Source organism: Rhagoletis pomonella, unplaced genomic scaffold (assembly GCF_013731165.1).
Source record: "Rhagoletis pomonella isolate Grant_MI unplaced genomic scaffold, Rhpom_1.0 Rhpom_scaffold_00001, whole genome shotgun sequence".
Lineage (NCBI taxonomy): Eukaryota > Metazoa > Arthropoda > Insecta > Diptera > Tephritidae > Rhagoletis > Rhagoletis pomonella.
Genome location: NW_023458555.1, coordinates 50,166,343 through 50,192,162, shown reverse-complemented (window position 1 = coordinate 50,192,162; position 25,820 = coordinate 50,166,343). Strand labels below are relative to the sequence as shown.

The 25,820-nt window shown below is 35.5% G+C and overlaps 1 protein-coding gene across 1 annotated transcript in view; it reads right to left on the bottom strand.

The window, feature by feature from the left end:
• Positions 1-25,820, bottom strand: part of LOC118748410 (ras-like protein family member 10B) — a 135,935-nt gene that overhangs the window by 31,160 nt on the left and 78,955 nt on the right. Inside the window, exon 3 of the mRNA XM_036482842.1 lies at positions 2,516-2,638. Within this exon, the coding sequence (XP_036338735.1) occupies positions 2,516-2,638 (123 nt within the window). The remainder of the gene's footprint in view (positions 1-2,515; positions 2,639-25,820) is intronic.

Genomic DNA, 25,820 nt, shown 5'->3' with positions numbered 1-25,820 from the left:
AGAGGTATGATACAAGTGATGCGCATAGCTAATTTTTACCATTATTATCTTAAGCCAATGATGGCAATTTGTATGTATATTTCCCTGCGACAGGGGGGGGGGGGGGGGGGGAGGGTGGTTGTAACCCCCCTTGCGACCGGGCCTGATCCATTTTTGTTACAAAAAGTATAAATAAGCATGCCCGATGACTGAAATTTAAGTGTCCACATGAAAGGTGATCTCGCCATTCGCGCCAAATACCGCGGGATCAGCCTTATAAGCACAGGTTACAAGGCCTTATCTCGCGTATCGAGTGAAAGACTGAAGCCCACCGTCAATGAACTGATTGGCCTGAGGAATTGTGCCAATGTGTGTGAATTGGGCCTCCCATATACTGAGTGGGTCTCTTACTTTTGGTTTAAAGGCCTAAACATATCCGGATTTGTCGATGGATATTTATAGCAGTCGTTAGACCTGTTAACAAGGTCAACCTCAAGCTACTCACCAAGGTGCAAAGAACCAATTTCATCTGCATAATCGGAGCGCTCAGAACCACGCGAAACGATGCTCTGAAGGGATTTATCAGGAGAGCAGGTGGCAACGCACTGCTCTTCGCTTAAGAGAGACATCCCGATGGAGACATGGACCCCAGGGATACTCTTGTACACTAAATAAATTTTGCTTGATTCCGAACAGCACAGACCATTGCGCTTCGATTTCTGTTCCGGAAACGAACTTTAGAACAAGAATCCGAAACAGGGCGGAGTGTAAAGAAGATATTGATATCTACACAGATGGCTCGAAAATCGACGGTAACGTATGACGGAACGTTTTTTCACAAAACCCTCCTCTTAAAAACTCTGTGGCGGGCTCCAAGCTGAAGTTTCAGCTGCTGAGAATCTTGGAACCGAAATTATGGGAAGAGACGTCTTAACTTTTAGTGATAGCCAAGCCGCAACCGAACTTCTGAGCTCATTCACCTTTTACTCAAAGATTGCGCTGGCTGCCACCTATCTCTGCAGGGGATGGCCAAGCAGAACAGACTTCACCTCACTTGCGCAATGGTCATAGGGACATAGGGGAAGCTGCATGGCAGGAGAACTTGCAAGGCAAGGCACGACCAAGCCGATTCTTTCTGGTAAGCAACGCATCCCTATGCATTTTTGCACTTGCAGGCACTTATAGGTCTTTTCTACACATTACCGATGAGTTTGTAACCACAAAATTTATTACCAAAAATTGTTGCCACTTCTTGTAAGCGCAATTCTGGCTACGTTGGCAACGTTGTTTATATATTTAGCAATTCAACTACTATGTGGTTTTGTAAAAATTTTGACAGCGTATATCTCATGGGTCATTATTTTGTTATCAGCTTATATGATGGTAAACAGTTTCTCCGGTTAAAAGAGTGCGCAGAATATGGAAACGGTTTAAAAATTTACAGAAACTTTATTTGCCGGATATAAAATTTTTCTCACCCGCGCAGAATAAAATTGTTAGCACATTTGTTGAAAATCGAGGCAGACGTGACCTAAATGGGATCGGAAGCGATCACGAAGGGTACACTCTCTTAGATGAGAGGATATATCTAAAGATGTGAGGGCTCTAACCAGGCACTGTCTAATAGGTGAGAATAGAGAGAGCCTCGGTGTGCCCTTCCAAAGATACTGCAGAGGCTGTAAGGACCAGTAAGAGAAGAAACCAGTCTTGCAAGCTGCGTCATCTAGGTTCATCGTTACTGGCCAGCCTTAGGGATATTCAAAAGGCCTGATCGGATTCAACAGCCCGAAGAAATGGTTCAACAGGGAGGATAATTGAACGGCGTCAATCTGTAGTAACACAATGGGCCTTCTATGTGTGTCCTCAGTGTGCCGCTAAGCCGGTAGCCAGGAGTGAAAATTAAAGGCCATATTCACTATGCATATCAATTCGTATTTTATTTTCTTATCTTCATAGTAAAACTACATTTCTAAATAGAATAGAATAGATGCAATTCCAGCTGCAGGCAGTACTACATACATAAATACATACATATTTATATATACATGCATACATACTTTTTTATTGCCATAACCATTTCAATATTCAGGCTGCTTGCAGTTCATCGAATTTAATGCAAAATTTTCAATAAAACAGCTAGACGTGTGCAAAAGCAATCGCAGAAATTCCATTAGGAATATTAAAAAAAAGTAAAATAAAACGAATGCAACTAGAGCTTTATGCTCTGCACTCTGCGGCAAGTGCAATATCAATAAAACGATAATTTATGCATGTGATACGACTAATGGGAGCGGCGCATGGCATGACTGAGGCAAAAGACTTTGCCGAGACACCTGCCTGTCCGATAGAGGGCTTGCTGGTGTTTAAATTGCCATAGATGTTGCTGTTGCTGTTGCTCTCGCCAGTACAGCTGTAAATGTTTAGTCCTTTTTCTGCTAGTTTACCGTTTGTTTGCAATTCCTTAACTCAAATTTCAAGTAGCTTTTGCTACCGTGGTTGCAGGACTACATTAAGCTTATATTTTACAATTGCTCACCTGGGGCGGAACGTCGAGTACCATCAGCTCGCGTATGCAAGTGTCGCACACCAGACAGCTTTTGTAGATTTTTTTGCGTGTCGTTGTCTGATGGGTCTTCGGGAAGTCGTGATAGAAAAATTGCTGCAAATAAAGAAAAAGAGAATTGCTGTTGGTTAAATAATGGTTTTTCGATATGCGAGCGAGGTGTTATTTAGTTGTTAGTTTCAAATTTGTTTGAAGTAAAATGTTGCTCATACGACGTGGATTACTCAACGCCGCTTACTACACAGTGCGAAAGAAACTTACATAATTTCAAAACACACTAAACAATAAATATACTCACGAAATTAGTAGCCGGCGTCAGGAGTTTTTTTAAAAGGACTTTACAATTTCGAAGATACGCTTAACACAAACAAATTATTTGAAACATTCAGCGCAATGTAAAATAGCAATTTGAGTATCAAATGAATGAGAAAATTCTGTAGAATTTGGAAATTTTTTTTGGGTTTTTTTTTTTATCATATATAGATATAAAAAGTTTAAGTAATATGTTTGTAAAATTTATCAGATTTATGGTAAAAATTTTGTCAAATTTTTGCGATGTAAAAATAAAATTTACTTCTTTAAACCCTGGTAACCACCCCTAATTTGTTTTTTTAAATTTGAAATTTTCTTCTATGTATCTTTTTTTTGGGGATAGAACAAAAAAAAATTACATGCGGATATTTTAAAGATCATCTAATACATATGTATGTATGCACACATTAGGGTGTTCGATTTTTCGCACTTTTTCGAGAACCAGTTTTCGAGGTATTCGAAAAATGGCAATTTGAAAAATCTGGTTATCCATTTTCATCTGAAACCCGTTTTTATTTTGCATACATTTTCTCTACCGTATCACTTTCTGTGAGTCAGAAACCATGGCCTAAATTAAAATATGATTGCGCTAAAAGTAGGTATAGCTTCTATTTAGAAACCAATAAGGCAAATTCAGTGCGTGGTATTTTACTTAAAAAGATTAGATCATCGAAACAGTCTTTTATATGTTATGCTATGTTATGGTGTGGTATGTTATGTTGTGATATGTTATCTTATGTTACGTTATGTTATGTTATGTTTTGTTAAGTTATGTTATGTTATGTTATATTTTTTAAGATAATTTTTTTTTTATGTTACGTTATATTAAGTTTTATTAAGTTACCGTGTTCCAAGCATTTCACCTCATCTCACCTCAACTAACCTCACATCAACTCCTCTCAGTTCACTTTAACTCCTCTCAGTCCACTTCAACTCACCTTAGCCACTTCAACCGAACTTACCACATTGTATATCAACTAAATTTACCACACCTCACTTCAACTCACCCCAACTAATGCTATTTTACCTAAACTCGTTTCACCTCAACTCAACTCACCCTAAGTCACCTAACTTATCTAAACTCACCTCGCCTGAACTCAATTCACTTCAATTCACCTCATCTTAACTTCACTCAACTCTACTCTTCTTAGCTCACCTAAAAGTAAAAACACCTAGTTATCTTCCACAAAATTTACAAAAACCAATTTCATAGAAGTTAGTTAGCTAAAAAAAAATTAATCAAATAAATAATACACAACTCGGGCCATTTAAATCAAATAATTGTAAATTGCACATACTTTTATATAAAATATACAAAGCTGGTGATTACCCACATTTTAATGACATTGGATATTTAAAGCAGCACTAAGACTTATATAAGTACTTGGAAAATTCGATTGACGTTAGCCACACGAGCAGTTTTTCTCACAACAGAATTGCTCCTAATAAATTGGGATAAATGTATTCAGTTCACATTCGTTATTTGCATTATTGCGCATTTCCAACACTTAACGTCACATTTATTGAATGCTCATTTGTGGCTATTCGAATCAAGTTATGGACGTACGAAAAGCAAATGACAAATATTTATGTGATTTTTACGCAAAAGAAATGGAATATATTTGTATGTACATTAGACTGAATCACAAAAGAAAAGTTCAATTAATTCCAAACGATTTGGAACACTTACAAAAAGAATATTTCAGGAGTAATAACTTTTTTCGGCACGCTGTAAAAACAGCTTAATATTTATTCTATAAATACATATATTCCACCAGAAAATATTACCCTATAATTACAAGGTTAAAAAATTGTAATTTCTTTCTGAACATGGCACCCTGTAATACGCTCCCATGATGAAGTGCGCCTTGACGATATATTTGACAAGCTTGATAGCCGAGGACATTCAGCCAACTAAAATCGCGAAAACATTTACTTTAATTAAATATTTTAATAATTACTACCTATGTAGTAGTCAGCTGTTGTTTAATGAAAATGGTTTATTATTTTTCTTGCCATTGAGATTATTTTCCTGACACATAACATTGCGTAAAGGATGTCGCTTTCAGACAAATGAACATAACTTGAAAAATATATTTCGGATACTAAATAAAAATGTTATAGAAAAAAACGAAACGAAATACATATACACTCCCATAGTGAGTGTTCAAAATCGCTTGGAACGAATTGATATATTTTTCGGCCAATAGATCCGGATGCGGCCTATTGTACATATATATGTATGTACACATAAATATGTACAGTGTGTATTTATGTAAAGCAACTGCCAGAGAGACAAAAGAAAAAGACAAATAAAAAGGAATTTATAAAAAAGCTGTGAAGGAAAACGAATTTGCCGAATATGGAATGACATAAAATTAAGCGTGTTTAAATGCATATAAATTTGTTTATGCTTGCAAGTTGATTGCTCTATAAATATGTGTTATAGACCACATGCCTTCACACGTGCAAACATCCACCCAAACATATGTAAGTACACACAAAATCCTTTACTGTTAAGCTGAAGCGCGCGTAAAATTGCTTTCGATAACGGCAGCATCGGCTTATGCTGTGGTATAGGCATCTGGAATATGTGTTTGTATACACACATACCCAGTGCGGAAAGAAACTGCATAGTTTAAATATTGATGCTCAACCATTTTTTAACCACCACAACTAATTGAAGATCTGACTTTCTTTCTTGGAGCGAACTGTTTACTTTAACATGTCGATGTCCTAGGAAGCAGTCAGTTATCCGACCCTGCATTTGATTTCACTATTTTAAAATGCATTTGGCTTAAAGCACTTCAAAGTCAGTATGTTTCTTTGCAGATGTCTTTCAACGAATTTAAAATAACTTAGAATTAAATTGTGAAACAGTTAATTGCCCTAACTAAGATGATTTTTCAACTAATATTGAATTAGGTATTTGCAAAGGTATCAAAAGTGTACGCATTTGGTTTATCTCAAGGAGGCTGCTAGGTGATTATAGATACATCAATTTGAAGTTAGTTGCTACATAAGCAGAAATACTACTTTTTCTGAGATAATTGGTTGAGCTATGCCGTACTGGGTATCTACTAGGCATGCAACGTATGTATAACCACAACTCAGAGAGATCGAGTTTAGGCAGTCAGATATTTACGCAGTTTATGTAAACGAAAAACCAACTGCTGCTACTTACATATATACATATGTGTAGGCATTGTGATGTTCTGGTCCTACATGGCCCAGTTAAGAAAGTGGCAAAAGCTTTAGGTATTTGGGGGAGTAACGACATCGTGCACATCACACCTATAAACTTACTTCTAATTGTCTATTTTTAACCGACTTAACCGTCTAGACTTAACTTGTCTATTTTTGACCGTTAACCGCATTCGTTTTCGAACTGGCTGTCGAGATAGATCGAACTTAAACTTAGTTGTTGATATGTTATGGAGAAGTGTCCCCAGAAGAAAAAAATGTAGTTTAAGATTGATATTGGCACTAGCTAGTAAGAATCCATTTGTATTTTATGAATTTAAAGGGCAATTCTGTCAAAGATAGTTTTTTGTAAGATAGTTTGAAAGATCTCATTTATTCTGGCACAAAAGCTCCCTTGCCTACTTTCATGATGAAAAGCTCTTTTGAGAAAAGCACTTGAGCATGTTTCAATTAGAGATTTATATACATATTTATGCATGAATATTATTTCACTCGCGCTGCTCCAAAGGTCGCAATGGTCAAGTAAGCAAAGGACAAGCGTGCCATTCAAGAGGCTCGAGGTTTGAATCTATGGACAGCGGCTTTTATTATTTTGAAAAGAACTTTTTTAATTTAACTTAATTTTTAGAAATTAAATCGTGCACTTTTTTCTTTCAACTTCATTTTGTTTTAATTTGTAAATTTTATTATTATTTTTTAGAAATTTATTTCACTTTCTTTCTTCTTCTTTTTTATTTTCCATTGTTATTAAATTCATATATTTACTTTTATTAAATTTTTTTCTTTTTTTAATTTAGGATTATTAGAATTTTTATATTTCAATATATAAGAAAGGTGTTCTTAGAAACACTGCAAATTTTTTTTATTTTTAAATTCTTTTTTTTTAATTAAATTTTTATTTAATTTTTAGTTTTTATTATTTTAAAAAGAAAAATATAAATTTTATTAATTTAATTTAATTTTTTAGAAAATTTTCTGCTGAAAGACAAACGGAATAACAGGAGGAGGTTTTTCGCTAGCAGATCTTCCAATTTGCCTTTCGTAAACCGCCTTCGGTTGAAAGACAGATGTCAGAATTGCCCTGTTAGAAAGACTCTTCTAAAAGGCCTTCTGAAGTATGTCCTACAAAGCCCTTCTGGAAGCCATTCTATGGGTAGCAAAATTAGATGTCCTCCATACAAAAACGAAAGGAATGCAGAGTGGAGGGCCTATTGACCCTCGGAAAAACTTTGGATCGAGCCTCAAAATAATCTGTAGCAAGGTACACCATTTTTCAAGCAAAGGTTAATGCAATGGGAATACATAACATATATATAGTGTCTTAGAACAGCCATATATGAGAGTAAATTTACTCTATGTCGATGTTTCATTGTTCGGAACCATTTTGTGGACTAGCAAAAGTGCATAAAGAACTGTGTAGTCAAAAAGTTCAACAAACACTGGATTGAATTTCCAGGGCGGCGAGATGCTAACAGTGATGCCAGACATTCTCTGTTAAATATCCCACGGAAATGGGGAAAAAATCCCTCAATTACCCACATCTTGAAAATTTATCCCACAAAATTCCCAACGAATTTAAACATATACATGTTTCAGTAGTAAAGAAGTAAAATTCATATAAAATAATAATAATAGTTTGGCGCTGACACATATGTGCTTTTCCTCCAATTTGTGGCGGTCCCCTTGATGTTGTCACACAAAGGGGAGGGACCTACAGTTTTACGCCGACTCCGAATGGCGAGTGTATTTTTATGAGAAGCTGTTTTTCATGGCAGGAATACACTCGGAGGTTTGCCATTGCTTGTCGAGGGCCGACCGCTGTTAAGAAAAAACCCCTTTTTCTGCATTTTTTTCACTCATTCATTTTTTCCCTTTGACTTTAAAATTGATAGTTTGTTTCGCTTTTTACATGAAACACCAGTTACAACTGAAAAGATTCTTTCATACTCAGCGCTTGAATTGGTTGACGTAAGAAAATTTTCGAAATTGTCCTTATACTTTTTAACAATTATATACCATTTCACTCCACATCACATCTTCAGAACGATTAACTACGTAAGAATGTCGAATATTCTTGAATTTTGATCAATTATGCAACAATAACTGCGTCAAAAGAAAATCCCTTATTTATATGAAGTGCCCCTTTTTTCCCTTTTAATAATTTTTGATGCAAAATATCCCTCAAATAGGGAAATTACCCACAATCTGGCATCACTGGATGCTAAGCAGGTTACCTGTTCATCAAAGGAGATATTAAAGAAACTATTTAATAAGGGCAGAGGGAATTTTGTGCTGGGTATTCCAAGAGAAGATGTTTCGATATTATTTTTTTTTTTGAGCTGAAAGAAGAAACGGCGGATCATATTCCCAGTGAAAGGGTTGTCCTCAACGTTCTGCAATATTTTAGAGTTTTAAGAACAAGGTAATTTTTGCCATAGTTTTGAAGGAAAGCATAAAACAGGCAATTTCTATTTTTTACCTTACATATGCACTTCACCGAAAATCCATGCTCAATACCGTCTCCTTTGTATGTTCGGGGCGCGGACCAAGGCATTAAACATGAGACACCGAAGATCTACCAGGCTGAGGACCTTTAATACTTAATTTTAGGAAAAAGTTATATGCCAATTAGGCCAATAGGAATACCACAAGAGAGTAAGCCGACACCGACTTTCACAAAAAAAAAAAAATCCCCATTCCATCTGCAACACCCTACTGATACATGATTTTATGACGCAAACTTTCGAGTTTCTTTCCTTTCTTTTGGCTGCATAGCATGTCTTTTAAATTGCTATTTAAGTGAGTTAAACTAGTAGCGACACTTGTACTGTCGCACTTAACTACATACATATTTACACACATATAACCAAATATCCAACCAGATTCATTTACATACATTTGTGGGTTACAGGATGCCTTTGCCCTCCGACATGACATTTGGCTGCGATCCAAAATCGTCCGAAAAATGCTTGACATGCGTTTTCTTGTAACTTCGAATGGCCTTTTTTTACTGCATAAATGTTCCCATACATACATATGTAACTACCATAAAAATGTTCCGCTGCAGCCCTCCACTTATTACCATCTGTTGTACGTATTCGTATTACTGTGGCATTTTTATGCTTCCACTTTTCAATTTGTACTTGCTTGCATTTTATGGCTTAGCTCATCGTTTGATATTTTATCTTCCACTTTAGGGCTCTGCGGCAAGATATTATTTAGCAAACCAGGGTGTGTTATGTAAGTGTGTATTTTTTTTTTTTAATTCTTAATTGGCGCTGTTGGCTGTGGGGATTAACATTTTTGGTTGTGATATAGACATTTTGATTTGCTTTCAGGCAGAAAACATTGGATTAATTAAGAAATCTTTAAACGCATTCAAAATATCCTGAATTTAATTCGCTTTCAAAATCTCAATTGAAAATAAAAGAGAATTGGAAATTAGCCGTACCATATATGCATTTTATGATCAATAGTGATCGTTTTTATATTAAGCAAGAAATAACGGTTAGTTAAGTATAGTACTTATTCATTTTTTTGGAGCAGGGCCAATTTGGCCTCGTCTTCGTCAGAAAATAAAATGTTTCCGAGATTTTGAAAAGTAGAATAGGAAGAAACGCAAAAAAGTCAGAAGAGGAATTCGAAAAAACCTTGAAAAATCCCAAGATGTTTACAAAGAAAACCCCAAAAATAAAAGCCGAAAAATACCAAAAAGTTCCGAAAAAGTTAAAGAAGTGTTCCGAAAAAAGGGTTGGGAAAAACTAACACGAAGTATTCGACTCGAAGACTCCCAGAATGCTCCGAAAAAATTCCAAAAGTTCCCGAAAATCATCGAAAAAATTAACACAAGCAATAGAGAAAAGTCCTGCAGAACCGAAGTGCCCCCAAAAAAGCCGGAGACATGAATCCGAAGAGTCTCAAAAAATCTAGAAAGCTCTTAAAACCTTCCGAAAAAAATCCGAATAGTCTTAATATAGGTTCCGAGAAAAATAATTTACTATATATAAAATTATTTGCTTAGAAACAGCGAAAGAAAAAATTATCAGAATTTCCACTTAAATACAAAACCGAGTATCTTCATTATCTTATGCTGAAAATAATAAAGCTAATATTCCAGCCCTCAAGAAAAATCACTCGAAATATTGTTCTTTACTTGTATTTGTTGAAATAGTATTTTGCCATTGCAGCTAATATTCTTGAAAAATAAAGCAATATATTTTTGTACGAGTTTTGTTTATTTTTTAATTTTGATCGCCAAAAATCTCCAAAAGAATAGCAGGTGCACCTAACAATATGCAACATGTACCTTACATGGCCCTCAAACTGACAGATTTGGCTGACTACACATTTCATTTGTTACTTTTCCATGTTGTATACTTTTAGGCCCTCTGCTTTTTTTGGAATTCCACGCCTTTTTTTAAATTATTATGTTTTTTAATTTCAAATCAAAAATTAACTTTCATTTACAGTCTCAGGAAATGAGAGCTAATCTATGTGGTAACATAATGCACTAAAAATCCTTCAATATGCCACTCTGGATTCGGACTGACGGTGCATCCGTTTAGGGAAACAAGCTGGCTATGATTTTTTTTTATGATATCCCAGATCGGATCCACAGCCTAAATATTGGCAAACCTGAGTTCAAAAGGATTCTACAATAAAATATCGAGGAACTTTTTTTACCTTTGAAAAACTCATAATACCAAAAATATATTTTGTAAAAAAAATTTAATCACATGAAAAAGAATATATAAAATTAAATCGTAAGAAAATCAAAAAAGGACGAAAAAATGGAAAACCTTGAAAACTTAAACTTAAAGTAAAAAGAGCTTTTCTTCAATATATTTCAAGGCGATTTATTTATCGCACTACATAGTAAATGATTAGATTCAACATATGCCAACGATAAGAAAATTCAATGACTGATGCGAGATTTTCGGCTGTTTGAAATTTTGCAATTTCATTTCGCATTAACGCCTGAATACCTGAAAAAGCCCTGCTACTAAGGATCGACTCGGGTTTTCCAAACCGGTTTCAACCATTGGTTTTTTAAGCTTGCCATCACTTTCACTCCCTACACCTAAAATCTATATTCTGATTTTTTATGGGTATAAGGCTTAATACTAATAAATGTTGTGAAGAGTAGAGGGCCCAATAGGTTTTCTGAATATATTTGAGGATTCAGCAGTTTGGAATTTTTATTGCTTGCGATTACAGCGGCAGCCAAACTGGAGTTTTCAACTGCCAACATTACCCACTTCATATACAAACATAACCCACTGGGAAAATAGGTAAGCACCTTACGAGGTAAGCCATGTTTTCTTTCAGTTTTTAGTACCAAAATTGTCATCATGGCCAATGTCATCTACTAATAAAGCGCAAAATGAACACCTCCGACGACACATTACGTTGTCAGTTGCAAAATAACGTACAGCCGAAATTATTTCCAAGTGCCGAACTACTCCGAGCGACTGCTCTGCATTACGCGTAACTTACTTTGTAAAGCGGCTCAGAGGTATGTCTGATACCAAATGTACATTCTTAATTCCTACTTACATAAGGCGGCCACGTCTTAGTTAAAGTAATGGAGATTTGGCAGAGAAGTGGTAAGGACCGCCAGGTGAAGGGCAATACCTTGCCAGCAACTTACACTTCACCCGGCAGTCCTTACCACGTCACTGACGAATCTCCCTTACACTCAGAAAAAAGTGAGCCAAATATATTCCTCTCAACACATGATTTGGTAACTATAAAAAAATTATGTAACTATAACCAAATCATGTGTTGATAAAAACATATTTAGTTGACGTAACTAAACTCTTTTCTCAGTGTACTTTAACAAAGACGTGGCCGCCTTATGTAAGTAGGAATTTAGAATGTACATTTGGTATCAGACATACTTCTGAGCCGCTTTACAAAGCAAGTTACGTGTAATGCAGAGCAGTCGCTCGGAGTAGTTCGGTGCTTGGAAATAACTGCGGCTGTACGTTATTTTGCAACTGATAACGTAATGTGTCGTCGGAGGTGTTCATTTTTCGCTTTATTAGTAGATGACATTGGCCATGATGACAATTTTGATACTAAAAACTGAAAGAAAACATGGCTTCCCTCATAAGGTGCTTACCTATTTTCCCAGTGGGAAATATTTGTGTACACATACTTATGTATGTATATACATATATGTATAGTACACCGTGTGACAGTAAATTCTACACAAAAAAATGAATATATTCGTTTTTCTCTCTGACGTCAGGACTTTTTTAAAGGGACTTTGAAATTAAAAAAAATATGATTATTTATTTCAAAAAATGATTTAAAAAATTCAGTGCTATGTATGATAACAATAAGGGTATGATTTAAAAAAAATTCTTTAGAATTATAACAGAATCAATTTTTTGGTGCATAAAGATGAATGGGCATGGAAATGTCTTTAACAAGTTTTGTCCTTAAATATCCTTGAGAATTTGCAATTTTTTTTTTTTAATTATTGAATATCTGCAAAAATTTTTAGCTTAAAAGATCAACTTTATTAGAAGCACATTTTCGATACCTATTTGTCCTTGTAAACTAAAAAACTTTATTGTTTTTAAATTCTTTAGAATTTTCTCTCTCATTTATTACCCATATTTTTATTCCAGATTGCACTAATTTTTTTTTTTAATAATTTTTTGAATTAATCATATCTTTAAAATTTCAAAGTCCTTTGAAAAATATCCTAACGTCAGAGTGAAAACTAAAAACACAGATTTACTATATTTGGCCTATAGCTTCGTGAGTGTATCGATTCTTTCGTATATTTTGAAATTTGAATTGTTTTTGTCGCACGGTGGTAGTTATACCACATATTTTTATATGTATATGTAGCTTCAAAGTCACTAATGCAATTTAACTGCTCAAAAGTGCTTCCGGCATCATGTGTTGGCGCTTTGCTTTGAAACGACGCTTCGGCTGACGTCTGCGGTAAGCAGAATGCGCAGGAAATTCATACGCTCAGGATATGCCTGATATTTATGCGCTGTTTATGTGCGTACATATGCATGTGTGTGTATTTATTTATTTACTCTGCAGCAATTCAGACTCACCCTAGGTTAGCCCTCAGATAGTCCCTATTGTTACCAGCACTAGTCCCTCATAATTCCCCTGCCAATGGTTTCAACTGCCATTTTTAGCGTTGGCGGGTCATTGGAAAAGGACCGGTCCAATCAACACTGACCGTAAGATAGTCCTGGACTAGTCCAATTTTGGAGATTTTTTTCGTTGGAGTAAGATTGCGTTCTGCACTTCGCAGATGCTTTTTCATAATTCGGAAACACACAAAAAAACAATTTATCATTTTATAGCCATGCTGCTTCTGACGGAATTTGAACCCGGACCCTCCTGGAAGCTTACAAATAGTGGCAAGCATCTCTGCGTACTGAGCTACAGCCACGCATGTAAATGTGTGTTCAAATGTTCACTTTGCATCCAGGCCAGACCAAGCGATTGGGACATTTTCAAGGTTGTGTTCTTTAATTTTTTTTATTGAATTGAAAGACATCACCACCCTGTCACTGCCAAACTGTACTTTTCGTCTATCTCTAGGCCGGTTCATTGGGGACTGGCCGAAGGCTGACATTTTCGATGCAAGCAAATGTCCAATTCTGACCAGTCCAATTTTAACCAGTGAATTACTAGTCCTTAACGGAAAATTGACCCCGTTATTGCTGCAGGGTATGTACATCAGTGAGACACATGCATATGTAATTGTGCAACGTAGTCAGTGGCAAGAAAACGCGACTGAAGGAATATTTTTCTTATCGTCGCTGGTTGCCGTCTATCGTCTGTTGGCGCTTGGCTGCTGGCAGTTGGTGTCGCTGTTGATTTGATTTGGCATGGCGCTGCTCGTAAATATTTCAATTTATTAGAATTTCAATTATATTTACGCACACAAATGTAAACAATCATAGATGTATTACATATATACATACATATATATGTTGGGTAAAATAAAATGTTGCACTGCCCTGCGGGAAATGTATCTAACTAAATATAAGTTAGCTTGAAGTTAATTAGGAAGGCACTAAAGGTCACTATTATCTGTATATTTTCTTTGAGGAAAGCTAACTAAGTATATTTATATGGAGATGGCCGCTAAATAGTCAAGGGTGGTTACCTCTGTATTATATGTCACTAACTTGTAACTAACTACTTTTGAATATATAATATCATTATTTATTTATTTTTGTTACATTTTTATTTATTTACTTTATTTTATTACATTACATATTTGTTTACATATTCTGCAGTAGGTAGTCCCATGTTCGAACTCCGTCAGACATAACTGCAAAATGATAATATAAAATTTCGATCTTCCTTCCCAATTCGAGAAAAGAAGTACAGAAAGAAAGTGTATTCAGAGTAAAACAGATATGAAAATATCTAAATAGAAACTTATTTAAAGAAAACAATCTCTCGATTACGTCTGCATTATTCCTGCATTACTTTTCAGCTAGTTTCAAGTTAGCTTTTTGCAGTTAACTACACGTTAAATATTTTATAGAAATCCCACTAATTACAAGTGGGTTATTTTTTATCAATTAATAATTTTTTCCTGCAGGGTGGTTTGAGCAGGCATGCGAATTTTATTAAGTAGATGTGTTATATGTTTAAAATCGATAGGTATGAGTCGATATTTAATCAGTCGATTTCGGACGTAGAGATTTTTTCTCACAGAGCGAAAAATATGTCTTACAAAATTTGAAATGATGGTTGTTTCTAGTAGTAGTAGTAGTAGTAGTAGTAGTGATGAGTAGTTTCTAGACGATTTTTTAAATTCATGCTAACAATAGCCACAGCTAAATATAGGGTCTGCCCCGCAGAGGAATCCTGTGGATTTACACCTCTTTGATAGGACTTACTATCAGATATATATCTGACACAGCAGACTCTCAATAATAAGCGTGCAAAATCTCCTTGCCAAACTTTAAAGAATGATCACTGAGGCTAAGTGCTGGCTCACCTCCAATACTGAGCTCGGGCTTACGCATTGTAGAATCTTTACTGATGGCTCCGAAACTGACGCAGCATCAGGATCCCAAGATCTATATCGAAGGTAACGGCGAAAATCTTCACTTCTCTGTTGCCTTTGTATTTGCAATCCTTAAGTCCTTGGCTATAGAAGCCACAAAATGGATGATTATATCGTTCAGCGAGACTTCGGTGGGTTGCAGCTTCGCCAAAAATCATGTGGCCCTCAATCTCAGAGGGTATAGCAATGTATGTATTTGCCTTTATTGAGCAGAAAGGACTGCAGACAGTTCGTGGTACTGTCGAGTGGTCGATTTTCGTAGCATAAACACTGCGACAGGCATAAATGACAACCACATTGTCCTTTCTGTTTTGAAAAGGATGAGATAGCGGAATACTTTCGTGCTTCTTCCTCGCCTTTGTATGAGGCTTTTGACAGCTATATGTTGGGTGGTAAACAGCTGGGCTCGTTAATATCCAACAATATGCTTAGGTTTATTCGTAAATCGTGTCTATTTCAAATAGACTCAAAGGGAACACGAAAACGGTACTACGGACGACGTTAGGGTTGTTTTCTGTACGGGTTACTTTGTGTTAGTTCCAAAAAAATCGTCTAGGTTTTGATACTAGGTCAGCGTAGTTTTATTTTTATAATTTTTATTCAGGTTACCTGGACGAATCCTATGCGTGAGCAGCTCTAACGTTACAAGATAAACACCAAAGTAGTAGTACACCAGTAGGCCAACCATAGCCATAGCGGAATGTTAGACAAACCTTCTTTCTTCTAAAGATTATGGAGAAAAATAAACTCCTTCAGGCATCTAATGTCAATATAAGCTAATTCATGAATGTTAATAAAGAAAGAAGACCCCTGAGAGCGCAATCTGCTCCGCGATACTACCGGAAAGTTACAGACAAGATGGAGAAATTCGAGACCTTCCCACCTAGTCCAAGTTTGCGCGAGTAAAGATAAGTTCTCTAAAATCTAGCTAGTAAGTGGCGAAAGGCATACAGTTTCCCTCTGTATCCCTATGAGCGGGAACCCAAAAAAACGTTTAGACTGTTTTGCTAGCCTAGTTCTTGATTTTCTTGCGACAAAAATCACAGATTTGATTGCTGGTGGGATGTCATTAATGATATTTTTTCAGTATGCAGGAGTGACCCTGCAATCGCAACTCCCATTGATCTGCCTCTATTAACCGAAGTGCCGCTAAAGATCCCATCAGCTGTCCTACTAGATCTAGTGGCAGAAGATCTAAAAAGATACTTAAATCGTCATTTGGCGTTTTCCGATTGCTCCGCTAATGCAGTTCCTACTAATCCAATGGCCCTACGGCCCCAGACGCCTTCTCATAATGCTGGACTATGTTCTTCTTCCAGCTATGTTTTTCATCGAGAATGATGCCTTAAAGTTTCGCTTTTTTAGGAAAGCTTAAAAGGCGGAGTAAGCAGTGGTGTTTTGTATCTTTTCTTAAAGAGAATAAGCTCCACTTTCTCCGTATTGACGTAGAGGTAAAAAACTCGTTGGCCATGTTGATACATCGCTAAGTGCCCTCCGCATCAAGTCGCATAGAGTTTGTGTTAACTTGCTCCTGTACGCGATGTCTACGTCATCGAAAACCCTGGCACTTTTCCATCCCGTCTCCGGCAGAAGACAGTTCACGGTTATGTTCCACAGTAGTGGCGAGAGTGCGACTAGTTACGGTGTGCCCAGTGTCACATTTATTGAAGCAGACTTCTCACCGAAGTTTGCCGAGCTAGAGAGCATCTGCCTTACAAAACTCAACCAGAGAATCGTCCGCATTTAGTCTCTTTAAGGCCTGTGTTATGACCTCCGAATTTATGTTGTTAAAAGCTACCTCAATGTCTAGAAAGGCTATAACAGAATAGTTCTTGTACTGAACGAGTGTTCAATAAAGCTTACCAAGCTACGTATATGTATATCATTATTTATTTGGAGAATATTTCCGGAATTCTCGGGACTCAATTATGATTTTAAAGACTATTTCGGAAATCTCGTTACTATCTCGAAAAATTTATTTAGGTGTTTGTACATATTTATCGATGTAGTAATCGATATTGTTATCGATTTGTAATTGATATTATTATCGTTATTGCTATTGATATAATATCGATCTTGTTATCGATAAATTTAGGTATAGACTTTGCACTTTTATATTTATCGATATTATTGTCGGTATAATTATCGATATTACTATCGATATAATGCTCGATATTGTTAACGATATATTTATCGCTATTTTCATCAATATAAGAATCTATAAGAAGCACCAGCTAGAGAAATAAAATCAAGAGCGTATATTTCAGGTACCATAAACTGTTTATATCATTGTTTAAATATGAATAAGACATGATGTAATTAATTTGATTTCTTTTGTTGTGGTATGATATACAATGTTTTAAATTAAAATAAATATAACCTTAAACTTATAAGATAAATATCAACTAACCTGTCGTTTCATGCACCATTTCCAACAAATGAAATACGTCCGTGGTATGTGATTATGAAATAAAATAGATGTGTAACATAAGTTTCGCTTATAAGGTGTTGCCCAGACGGACTTATTTTTGTTTAAGGTTTAGCAAGCATGTTAGTATATTGAGTTTCATTTTATTGCGATTTGTTATTTTGAAGTTTCGCTATATGTGTGTATGGTTTTGGCTGTTGTTTTATAACGCTTAAATCCCTTCAATGACAGTTTTTAAATATTTTTTGCGACCCCTAGCCTAATTTACACACAAGTGTGTTGAAATACAAATTTTAAAGCCTCCCGTTCGATGTGTTTGCGTATCTGATGACACGATATTTTCACTTCATTCCTTTGCCAATCTACCTACATGCTGGCTCATTACTTTTAATTGAATTATGCATGCGGCTTTACAATACAGCTTTCACCTGCACCTTTGACCGCTTTTAATTAAATATTATTCTTATAATTGTTTCTTCTGCATACTATGTACTCTGTGCGGTTAAACGCGATTTTCCTTGCGATTGCATGCACCCCGTTGCTCCTCGCTCGCTCGTCGGCCTACTGGGCATTCACATATTACAATGTAACAAATGCAGCCAGTTCCTTGCAATACTCAGCGGTAATTTATTTTTGCATTTCCTGCACCACATTAAGCACTCACATACATAGTATGTAGTGGCAAGGCAGGAAGGGATCAGCAGAGTGGAATATGACTTCCTACCTACCTGGCAGTCAACCGCCTTCGAGCGACTCCGATACTCCGATGCAGAGGTCAACCGAGACTATGCGTAAGCGCACCACCAGCCGATTGTTTCTTATTGTTCGGGGCATGCACTGTGTACATTTGCATATAAATTAAATTTAAAATGAAATTCTTCCGAGATAAGCAAAAATGAAGGAAAGTGAGTGGAAAAAGGACTCACAGTAGCAGTAAGTAGTACAGCAACTATAGGAAAAGGAGAAATAATGCGAGCATTGTATGCTGCCTCCGAAGGTCGCCTGATTTTACAACATACATCAGTGCACATACTAGTACATCCATACAAAAACACATTACACCGCCAAGTGTGCACACTACCAGTATTGACTACCTTTACTTGCCTTGTTCCTTTATACCTATGTATGTACATATCTGCTTCACGCAATTTTAAGCATGCTGCCCTATCTAAATATGCTTCTCATATTTCAGCCCTCAAGTAAAGCACTCAGCAGCCTCGTCTCCCTGCCCGGCGCTCTTTTGCACACAGGCTTGCACCGAACTCCTAGCCAGCTCACAGGATGCGTGCTTACGTATGTATGTATGGGCATGCCACTGCGTTTGCGTTGGTTGCGTGCGTTGACAATCTGTTGGCTTATCATGTCGTTTAAACAATATCCAACCTACACAATTCCAATATAAATTACACCTTTTTTGTGCTTTGGCTTTTGGCTCATTGGCTGGCATTCCTTTGCGTTCTCGGAAATATCCGCAGTATCCAATATCCTTTTGCGTGGAGCAGCCATTCCGTCTGAACAGTTTAATACAATGGCAGAGAAAATCACTTGAAAAGTCAGTGAATTGTAAAAAGGATGCCCCAAGTCAATGTTCGCTCATTCGCAGTGTGAGATATGTGCATACATACATACATACATACACATTCATGTGTAATATGCGATAGTGTAGGTGTGTGGGCATTTATGTCATTGACATTTATACAACAGTATATTTACTTTTCAATTGCTTTGAGTATATGTATTCTAAAATTTCGTTACTTCAATTTAATGGTTTTATTGTCACATTGACCTATTGACTCTGTTTTGATTTTGCGTACGAGACATACTCATAGAAAATGTTACAACAAGTGTTCGATTCGAGTATGATTTTATATCAAAAAAATTAGTATTCGTTTTTTTTTTTTGAATTTTGTTCAAGGCATAATTCAAAGTGGTTTTTCAAGACAAAAGTAATAGGCAAAATTAGCTATCAATTTTTCGGTCCTTAATTTTTAGCCATTCACCAAAATAAAAAATTACACAAAGAAATCCCGAAAGGTTAAGTCAATGTATTGAAAAACCGCAAAAATAATCGCTAAAGTTCTCGAAAAGAGAAGCGCGAAGATTAGCGTAAATTGTCAAAAAATACCAAGCCATCGCAATCAAACTGAAAATACCAATCCTCATTAATAAAACACAAAGAATTCCAATATATGTATAAGCTATGAAGAACCTCGTGAATTCCCCCAAAAAACCAAGGTCCGCCAAGTCCCGAAAAAATAAAGCAAAAAAAATAAAACACGAGGAATTTTAAAGAGACGCAAAGAAGTCTCGAATAATCCCGAAAGAGATGTAAAAAAGTCTAAAACATCCCGAAAAGTTCTGTATAGTAAAATACGAAGAATCAAACAGAAAAAAATATTCCCGAAACGAACCAAAAAAAAAAACTGGAAAAAATTTTCATTATATCGATCTCTTTGCGCGAATTAGCATATGAGCTAAAAAAGAAATTTACAGGGGAGCTTTTTCTACTTTTCAAAAGTTTTTAAATATTTTTTTTTTTTTTACTTCGTACAAAATACTTTTGTATCGCGCGTACCATAATTTTGTCCACAAGCAAAAAATGCATTGTACAGTAAATTTTCGGATAGGGATTTCAGCCACAGTTTTTTTTGCCAGGTGATGCGTTGTGGGGTGTAGAACAAGTTTGCACCAAAAGTCATTTTCGAAAAAATGGCACCATGCGAAATTTCGTTCAAAGCCGTCGATATTAACAATGCCTTATAAAAAAGGCAAAAAACTTAATCGATTTTTTTTTGCTCAAAAATATTTGGCAAAGTAAAAACTTAAATTCGTATAAATAATCGATACTTATTACTGCAACTAATTAGTGGAATGAGAAAGGATTCTAATGGCATATTCGAAAACACAATAAGAAAATTTAATTTTTAAAAAATTTTTGATCAGGTAACCAGTTTCCTCTCTTAATAAATATAAACTTCACACCGTGTTAATAAAATTGAGCACTGCTTGTTAACTTTTACATACCAAATTGGAAACACAGGGTAAAATTACACATAAAATGTTTAAGACCCCTAGGATCGTTCTATATCGAAAAAATATAACCCTATTTTTTTATTTTCAAATCAAAAAATCTTTAGAGGTCGCTCAAAGCACTCAAAGTTTTCCATGTATTTTACAGAGAAAAAAAAACTGTTTTCGTTGAAATGGTACAGAATTTTTGAAAATAAATATTTTTTATTTAACCATTTTTTAATACTAAAGATTTTTTATTTATTCCCCATTGCAGTTCCTGGCATTTTCTAGGTTTTTGGCGGATCCACATAATATGGTTATTATGAAAAAATGGTAAAAAAAGAGTCTGGTATTATTATTGGGAATCTCCTGTAGAGAAATAGGACTTTCTGGTCGAAAAATATTGATTTTTAAGATTTCTTTACCATTTCTACGTAAAGTGTTTTTCCCATATTAAATATGTACATGGAAAACTTTGAGCGCTTTGAGCGACCTCTAAATATTTTTTGATTTAAAAATAAATAATAGGGGTATATTTTTTCGATATAGAACGATCCTAGGGGTCGAGAGCATAAAAATTACGACTTTACTTTTTTACATGCATTTCTGGACCACCCTAGTATGCTCCTGCCAAAGATGTTATGGCCCAAAAATAGACAGATAGTCCATTTAGCAGCGCAATCACTCAACTGAAGGTCTAGTTGATAACAAATGCCGTTGAATTTCACATAGTGAAAACAGGTAGGTTTTATCATTTCATAAATATTTAAGGCTCAACCAACTATAGCATACCACCAAAAAAGGGCTTAGTTCAATCCAATTTAATGTACTTAGGCATGAAAGGGTTAAAGAAAATTATGAAAGTGTTTGATTCCGAAGAAGGGAGTAGTCATCTGAAACCGAAAGCTTGTTAATCTGTAAAAATTTGTATTACATCTGTTCAAAAATAATGCATTCCAATGAAAAATAAGCTCGAACTAACCCATGATATTCATTAAATTCAATTTTGCTACGGATAGTTGACCATGTGGTGTTATAAGAGAAGGGGAAAGTTGGGTATTGACCATTCAAATTGACTTAAAAATATGTACGGAAATCAAGTTTCGCTAATTACAACCAACGAACACTTCCCGAAAAGGGAATTTAGGTCGGGTGTAAATTCGGAAAACCCCATTGGCACTAAAGTTTAAAGACTAATGGTTTTATTCATAAAAAATAAAGTAGGTTTAAAGAGATTTACAAAGTGACGTTTTCGTACATTTTTGAGTTTATAAACCTTTTTTAAAGCTACTTTATTTTTTATGAATAAGGCCATAAAGGTTTTAGTTTAGGAATATTTTTTAAAGAAATTTGAGAATATTGACTTTACTCCCTATTTACTTGGACTAATAAATGCGGTTTTAATGTGAAGCCAGCTAAAAACGAGCTTGTTTTTTTTTACCAGATAGTCGTTTTACCGCTTTTACAAGCCGTAAACTCTGTGGTTCAAACCTACAATTCAAACGTACTGCCAAGTATCCTGGAGCAATTCTCGTAAATTACAATACAATGGAACGTACCAAGAAAGCTACAACAGTGGTCCAGCGTTCTCCTTCACCTTTAAAAAGGCTATTTATTTACTATGGGGTTTCTCACCAAGGATAGTTTTGTGGATATATATATACGGTCATTGTTCGTTCGATTTTGCTCTATGGAGCCCTAGTTTCGTGACCTAATCTTAATACGTACTTATGTGAGTAAACAGCACTTAATGAAGAGTCTTGTCTCCAAAGTTGTGCCCAGAAACATCTGTTTGGAGTCCTGACCACTATAGTTACGGTGACCATATTTATGAGAGCCGAATACGGCACAAAAAATAATTTTGCAAATTTGTTCCACAACAGCTTACAGATCTTAAAGCCCTCTTCAATGAAAAAAAATCATTAAATTTTAGTATAATAAAGTGCAATTTTAAGTTGCTAAGGCTTACCAATAATTTTTGCCAATTTTTTTTTTGTTGACGGTTACGCATTTTTTTCATACAAAGTAAGTAAGTTCAACCATTTTTTTAAAAGAGAAGCAAATCAGCAGCCCTTTCCACTCGCACTTTATAATACTCAATTTTAATGAGTTACAAAACTGCAAACCAAATTTTTTCCTAAAGATCCTAATTAAAAAGTTTGAAATTTTGGTGAAACCTTGCAGAATTAATTTTTATAGTTTTTTGCACAAAGTTAAAAATTTGGTATTGTATGGTTTTTGTTAGGTAATGAGCTTTACTTTCATAAAATAAACAATAACTAAACTAAGGAAAAATAGTCAAAACTTACAAAACGTCCAGCCCTAATTTCTATTTTAGTCCCTGTATGTATTCCTCGATTCAAATCACAGGCATTCAGATTAGGAAATAATAACTGTTTATGGAGAAAATTAGTATCATATATGTACCAAACATCGTTTAGAACTCGTTCATAGGCATGCCATTTTAATGAGTTTTGAAGGCGTCGAAATACCGAACACCGAATACGGGACAAATACAGGACATTAAAAGAAATACAGAACATTTGACGTCCCGTATAAAATAAATAAATTACCAGGACAAAGGGTCAAAAAAGAGGACTGTCCCGTATAATACAGGACGGATGGTCACCGTAACTATAGTTCACAATGGGCCTGCTTTTGGCATGAGAGTAGGGGAAGTGACGTACCATGTCATTCCAACCTAACCTAACCCAAAAAACTATTGCGGCTTCGTGTTGCTTAATTGCTTTCTTATAACCTCTAAATACTTAAAAAAAAATCGCGCAACGTTTGTAACGATTAAATAGCGAATACTCAAAATACGTTCATACGCGTGTGTGCAGTGGATAAAAAGTAGAAAGGAAGTCCTTTTTATACAAAATTGAGTAAACTCCTAACTCCGTCGGTGGTGGCAAGTCTTAGTTGATATTGCGGTTGGTTATGTGGTGATTTTCATTTACTTATGTATGTTCTTTTGTGTTTTGGTGGTCGACACAGCTGCTTTACTCGTTTTAACAGTCATTAGTAACGATTAGCTTTAGTTGAGGTTTGGCGGCGTTGTTTGGCCAACAAATTTAAGCAACGTGCAGTGAAAGTAAACGGGGCTCCACAAAAAAAAAAAACAAGAAAAGCCCTTGTAGCTTTTACCAGGCATTTCATATGTGTCCTTTCAAATAAATATGTATTTACATTAGGGTGGTCTTTAAAAATATCGGTATCTATAAAGACCACCACGAAAATTAAAAAATTAAAAAAAGCATTTATGGTTCGACCAGGGTTTGAAAAAATTTAATTTTTTTATTGCATCTCAAAGACTTGAAACAATTTTGACTTGTTATCTGATAAAGTTGACAAATTATTGAAATTTATTCAGTTATAGCTAGTCTAATTAAAAATTTTTCGAATTTTTGCGTTAAAAAAAATAATTATTTTTTCAACCCCTGTTAGCGAAACCTAAAACTTAACAATTTGGAAATTTGCATGGAAGTTAATATTTGAAGGATCACCCTAATGTACATATGTCTGCTTGTCAGCGACATATTCAAACGACATGCAAAACGAAGTGACACGAAAGCGCCAAAAAATACATTCCCTAAAAAATTAATTCAGCTGAAATTTCTCTTTTCGCACATATTTACATAAATGTATGTATATATACCCAGGCAAGAATTTGATATGTTTGTACACAAATGCACATGGATATTTTTTTTGCACGCATGAAATCCACATTCTGTTTTTCAAATTGGGCTAAGCCTTTGCAAAACATATTCAACCAACTGCATTCAAAGTTGGCTTGGCTTAAGTGCTTTAGTTTTTTATACGCGATTACTCTAAATTCTTTTTGTTTGTGATTTGTTTTAGCGTAAATACATACATACACATATTCACTGTAGTTATCGGAATCCGATAAGAGTGCAGATTAACAATGCAGAAAATTTTATATACAAATTTCAAATGCCATGCGTGAGCATTCAACTGCAAAAATGGACCAATTAATAAACTTAATGTCGCATTTAGATAAATGTAAAAAATGTCGCAATTAAAAGTAATGGACCAACTTAAATCGAGTGATTCAAGGGTGATGCAGATCTTTGACAGTATTCATTTGTGACATGCTAATATTTTTCGACCATAAAAATGGTTTCCTTGATGCAAGAAAAAAGATGTAAAATCTTCTATTTTTGAAGGTCGTTTAAAGGTCAAGCTGACTACATATCGATGCCTGTGTGAAAGATCGACCTATCTCCGCAGCCAGTTCGAAAACTTTTCAAGAACGCCCTATCTCAGAATTTTATTGAAAACACCCTATCTCTGAATTTCGTTCAAAAATGCCCCATCTCTGAATATTTTCAATGGATTTTCAGCTGAGACCCAAATTCTGATAAATGGCTACATATAAGTGACCTTGCGGTCAAGGTGCAGGAATGGTATTTTCTTGGATTATAGTAGAAAGTTCAAGCCCTAATTTAAATTTAAGTGGAAGGTTCGCCCACGTTTTGTTAGAGCTTCTGAAATATTATAAAAATCGCGATTTTTGACAATTTGACCTCGTTTTTCTCAAAATCGGTAGCTGATGGAAACTTTATACTTACGAATGTCCAAAGCCTAGACACCGGAAACTATTTTGGTGTTATGGTGTAAGCTTCTTAACAGCTGAGAGCGATATGTCACTAACACCTAGGTCTGCTTGAATTACGGTCAGAATTTCCTCTTTGGTATTTTTTTCGTCAAGATCTCCTTGATTAAGATATTTAGTACATTACACTCGGCTCCAAGGCATTTGCTCATAAGCTCTTGTGATTCTGTTGACGTTACTTAACCATTCAGCTGCAAGAGCAGTTCTCCATTTTGGAGCCGAAGTACCTAGGCGTTGTATAAAATATCAAACCGAGTTCGAAGAGATATGCAGTGAGACCAGATAGACGCGTAGGAATATCACGCAAAAGCTAGTACATGTACATGCACATGTAAAAGGGATATTCTTTCGACATCGTGGAATAAAGTCAAAATTGGTCCGGCGGTACCAATTAAGTCGTGCGCTATCGATGCGCTTAATGTGATTGTGCATCAACTGTACATGGAATTCTACTGTTGCGAACTCTGCAATCAAACTCAAAGAGTCTGGCTGTTGGAGGTAGAATCAAAGCGGATATAGTCTGATTAACAGTATTAGAGAAATAATCAGACTATATACCTTATGTGACGTTTCCTTGTAGACGGGTAGTTCTAATCGTATTTATATTGATGGGTAAAAA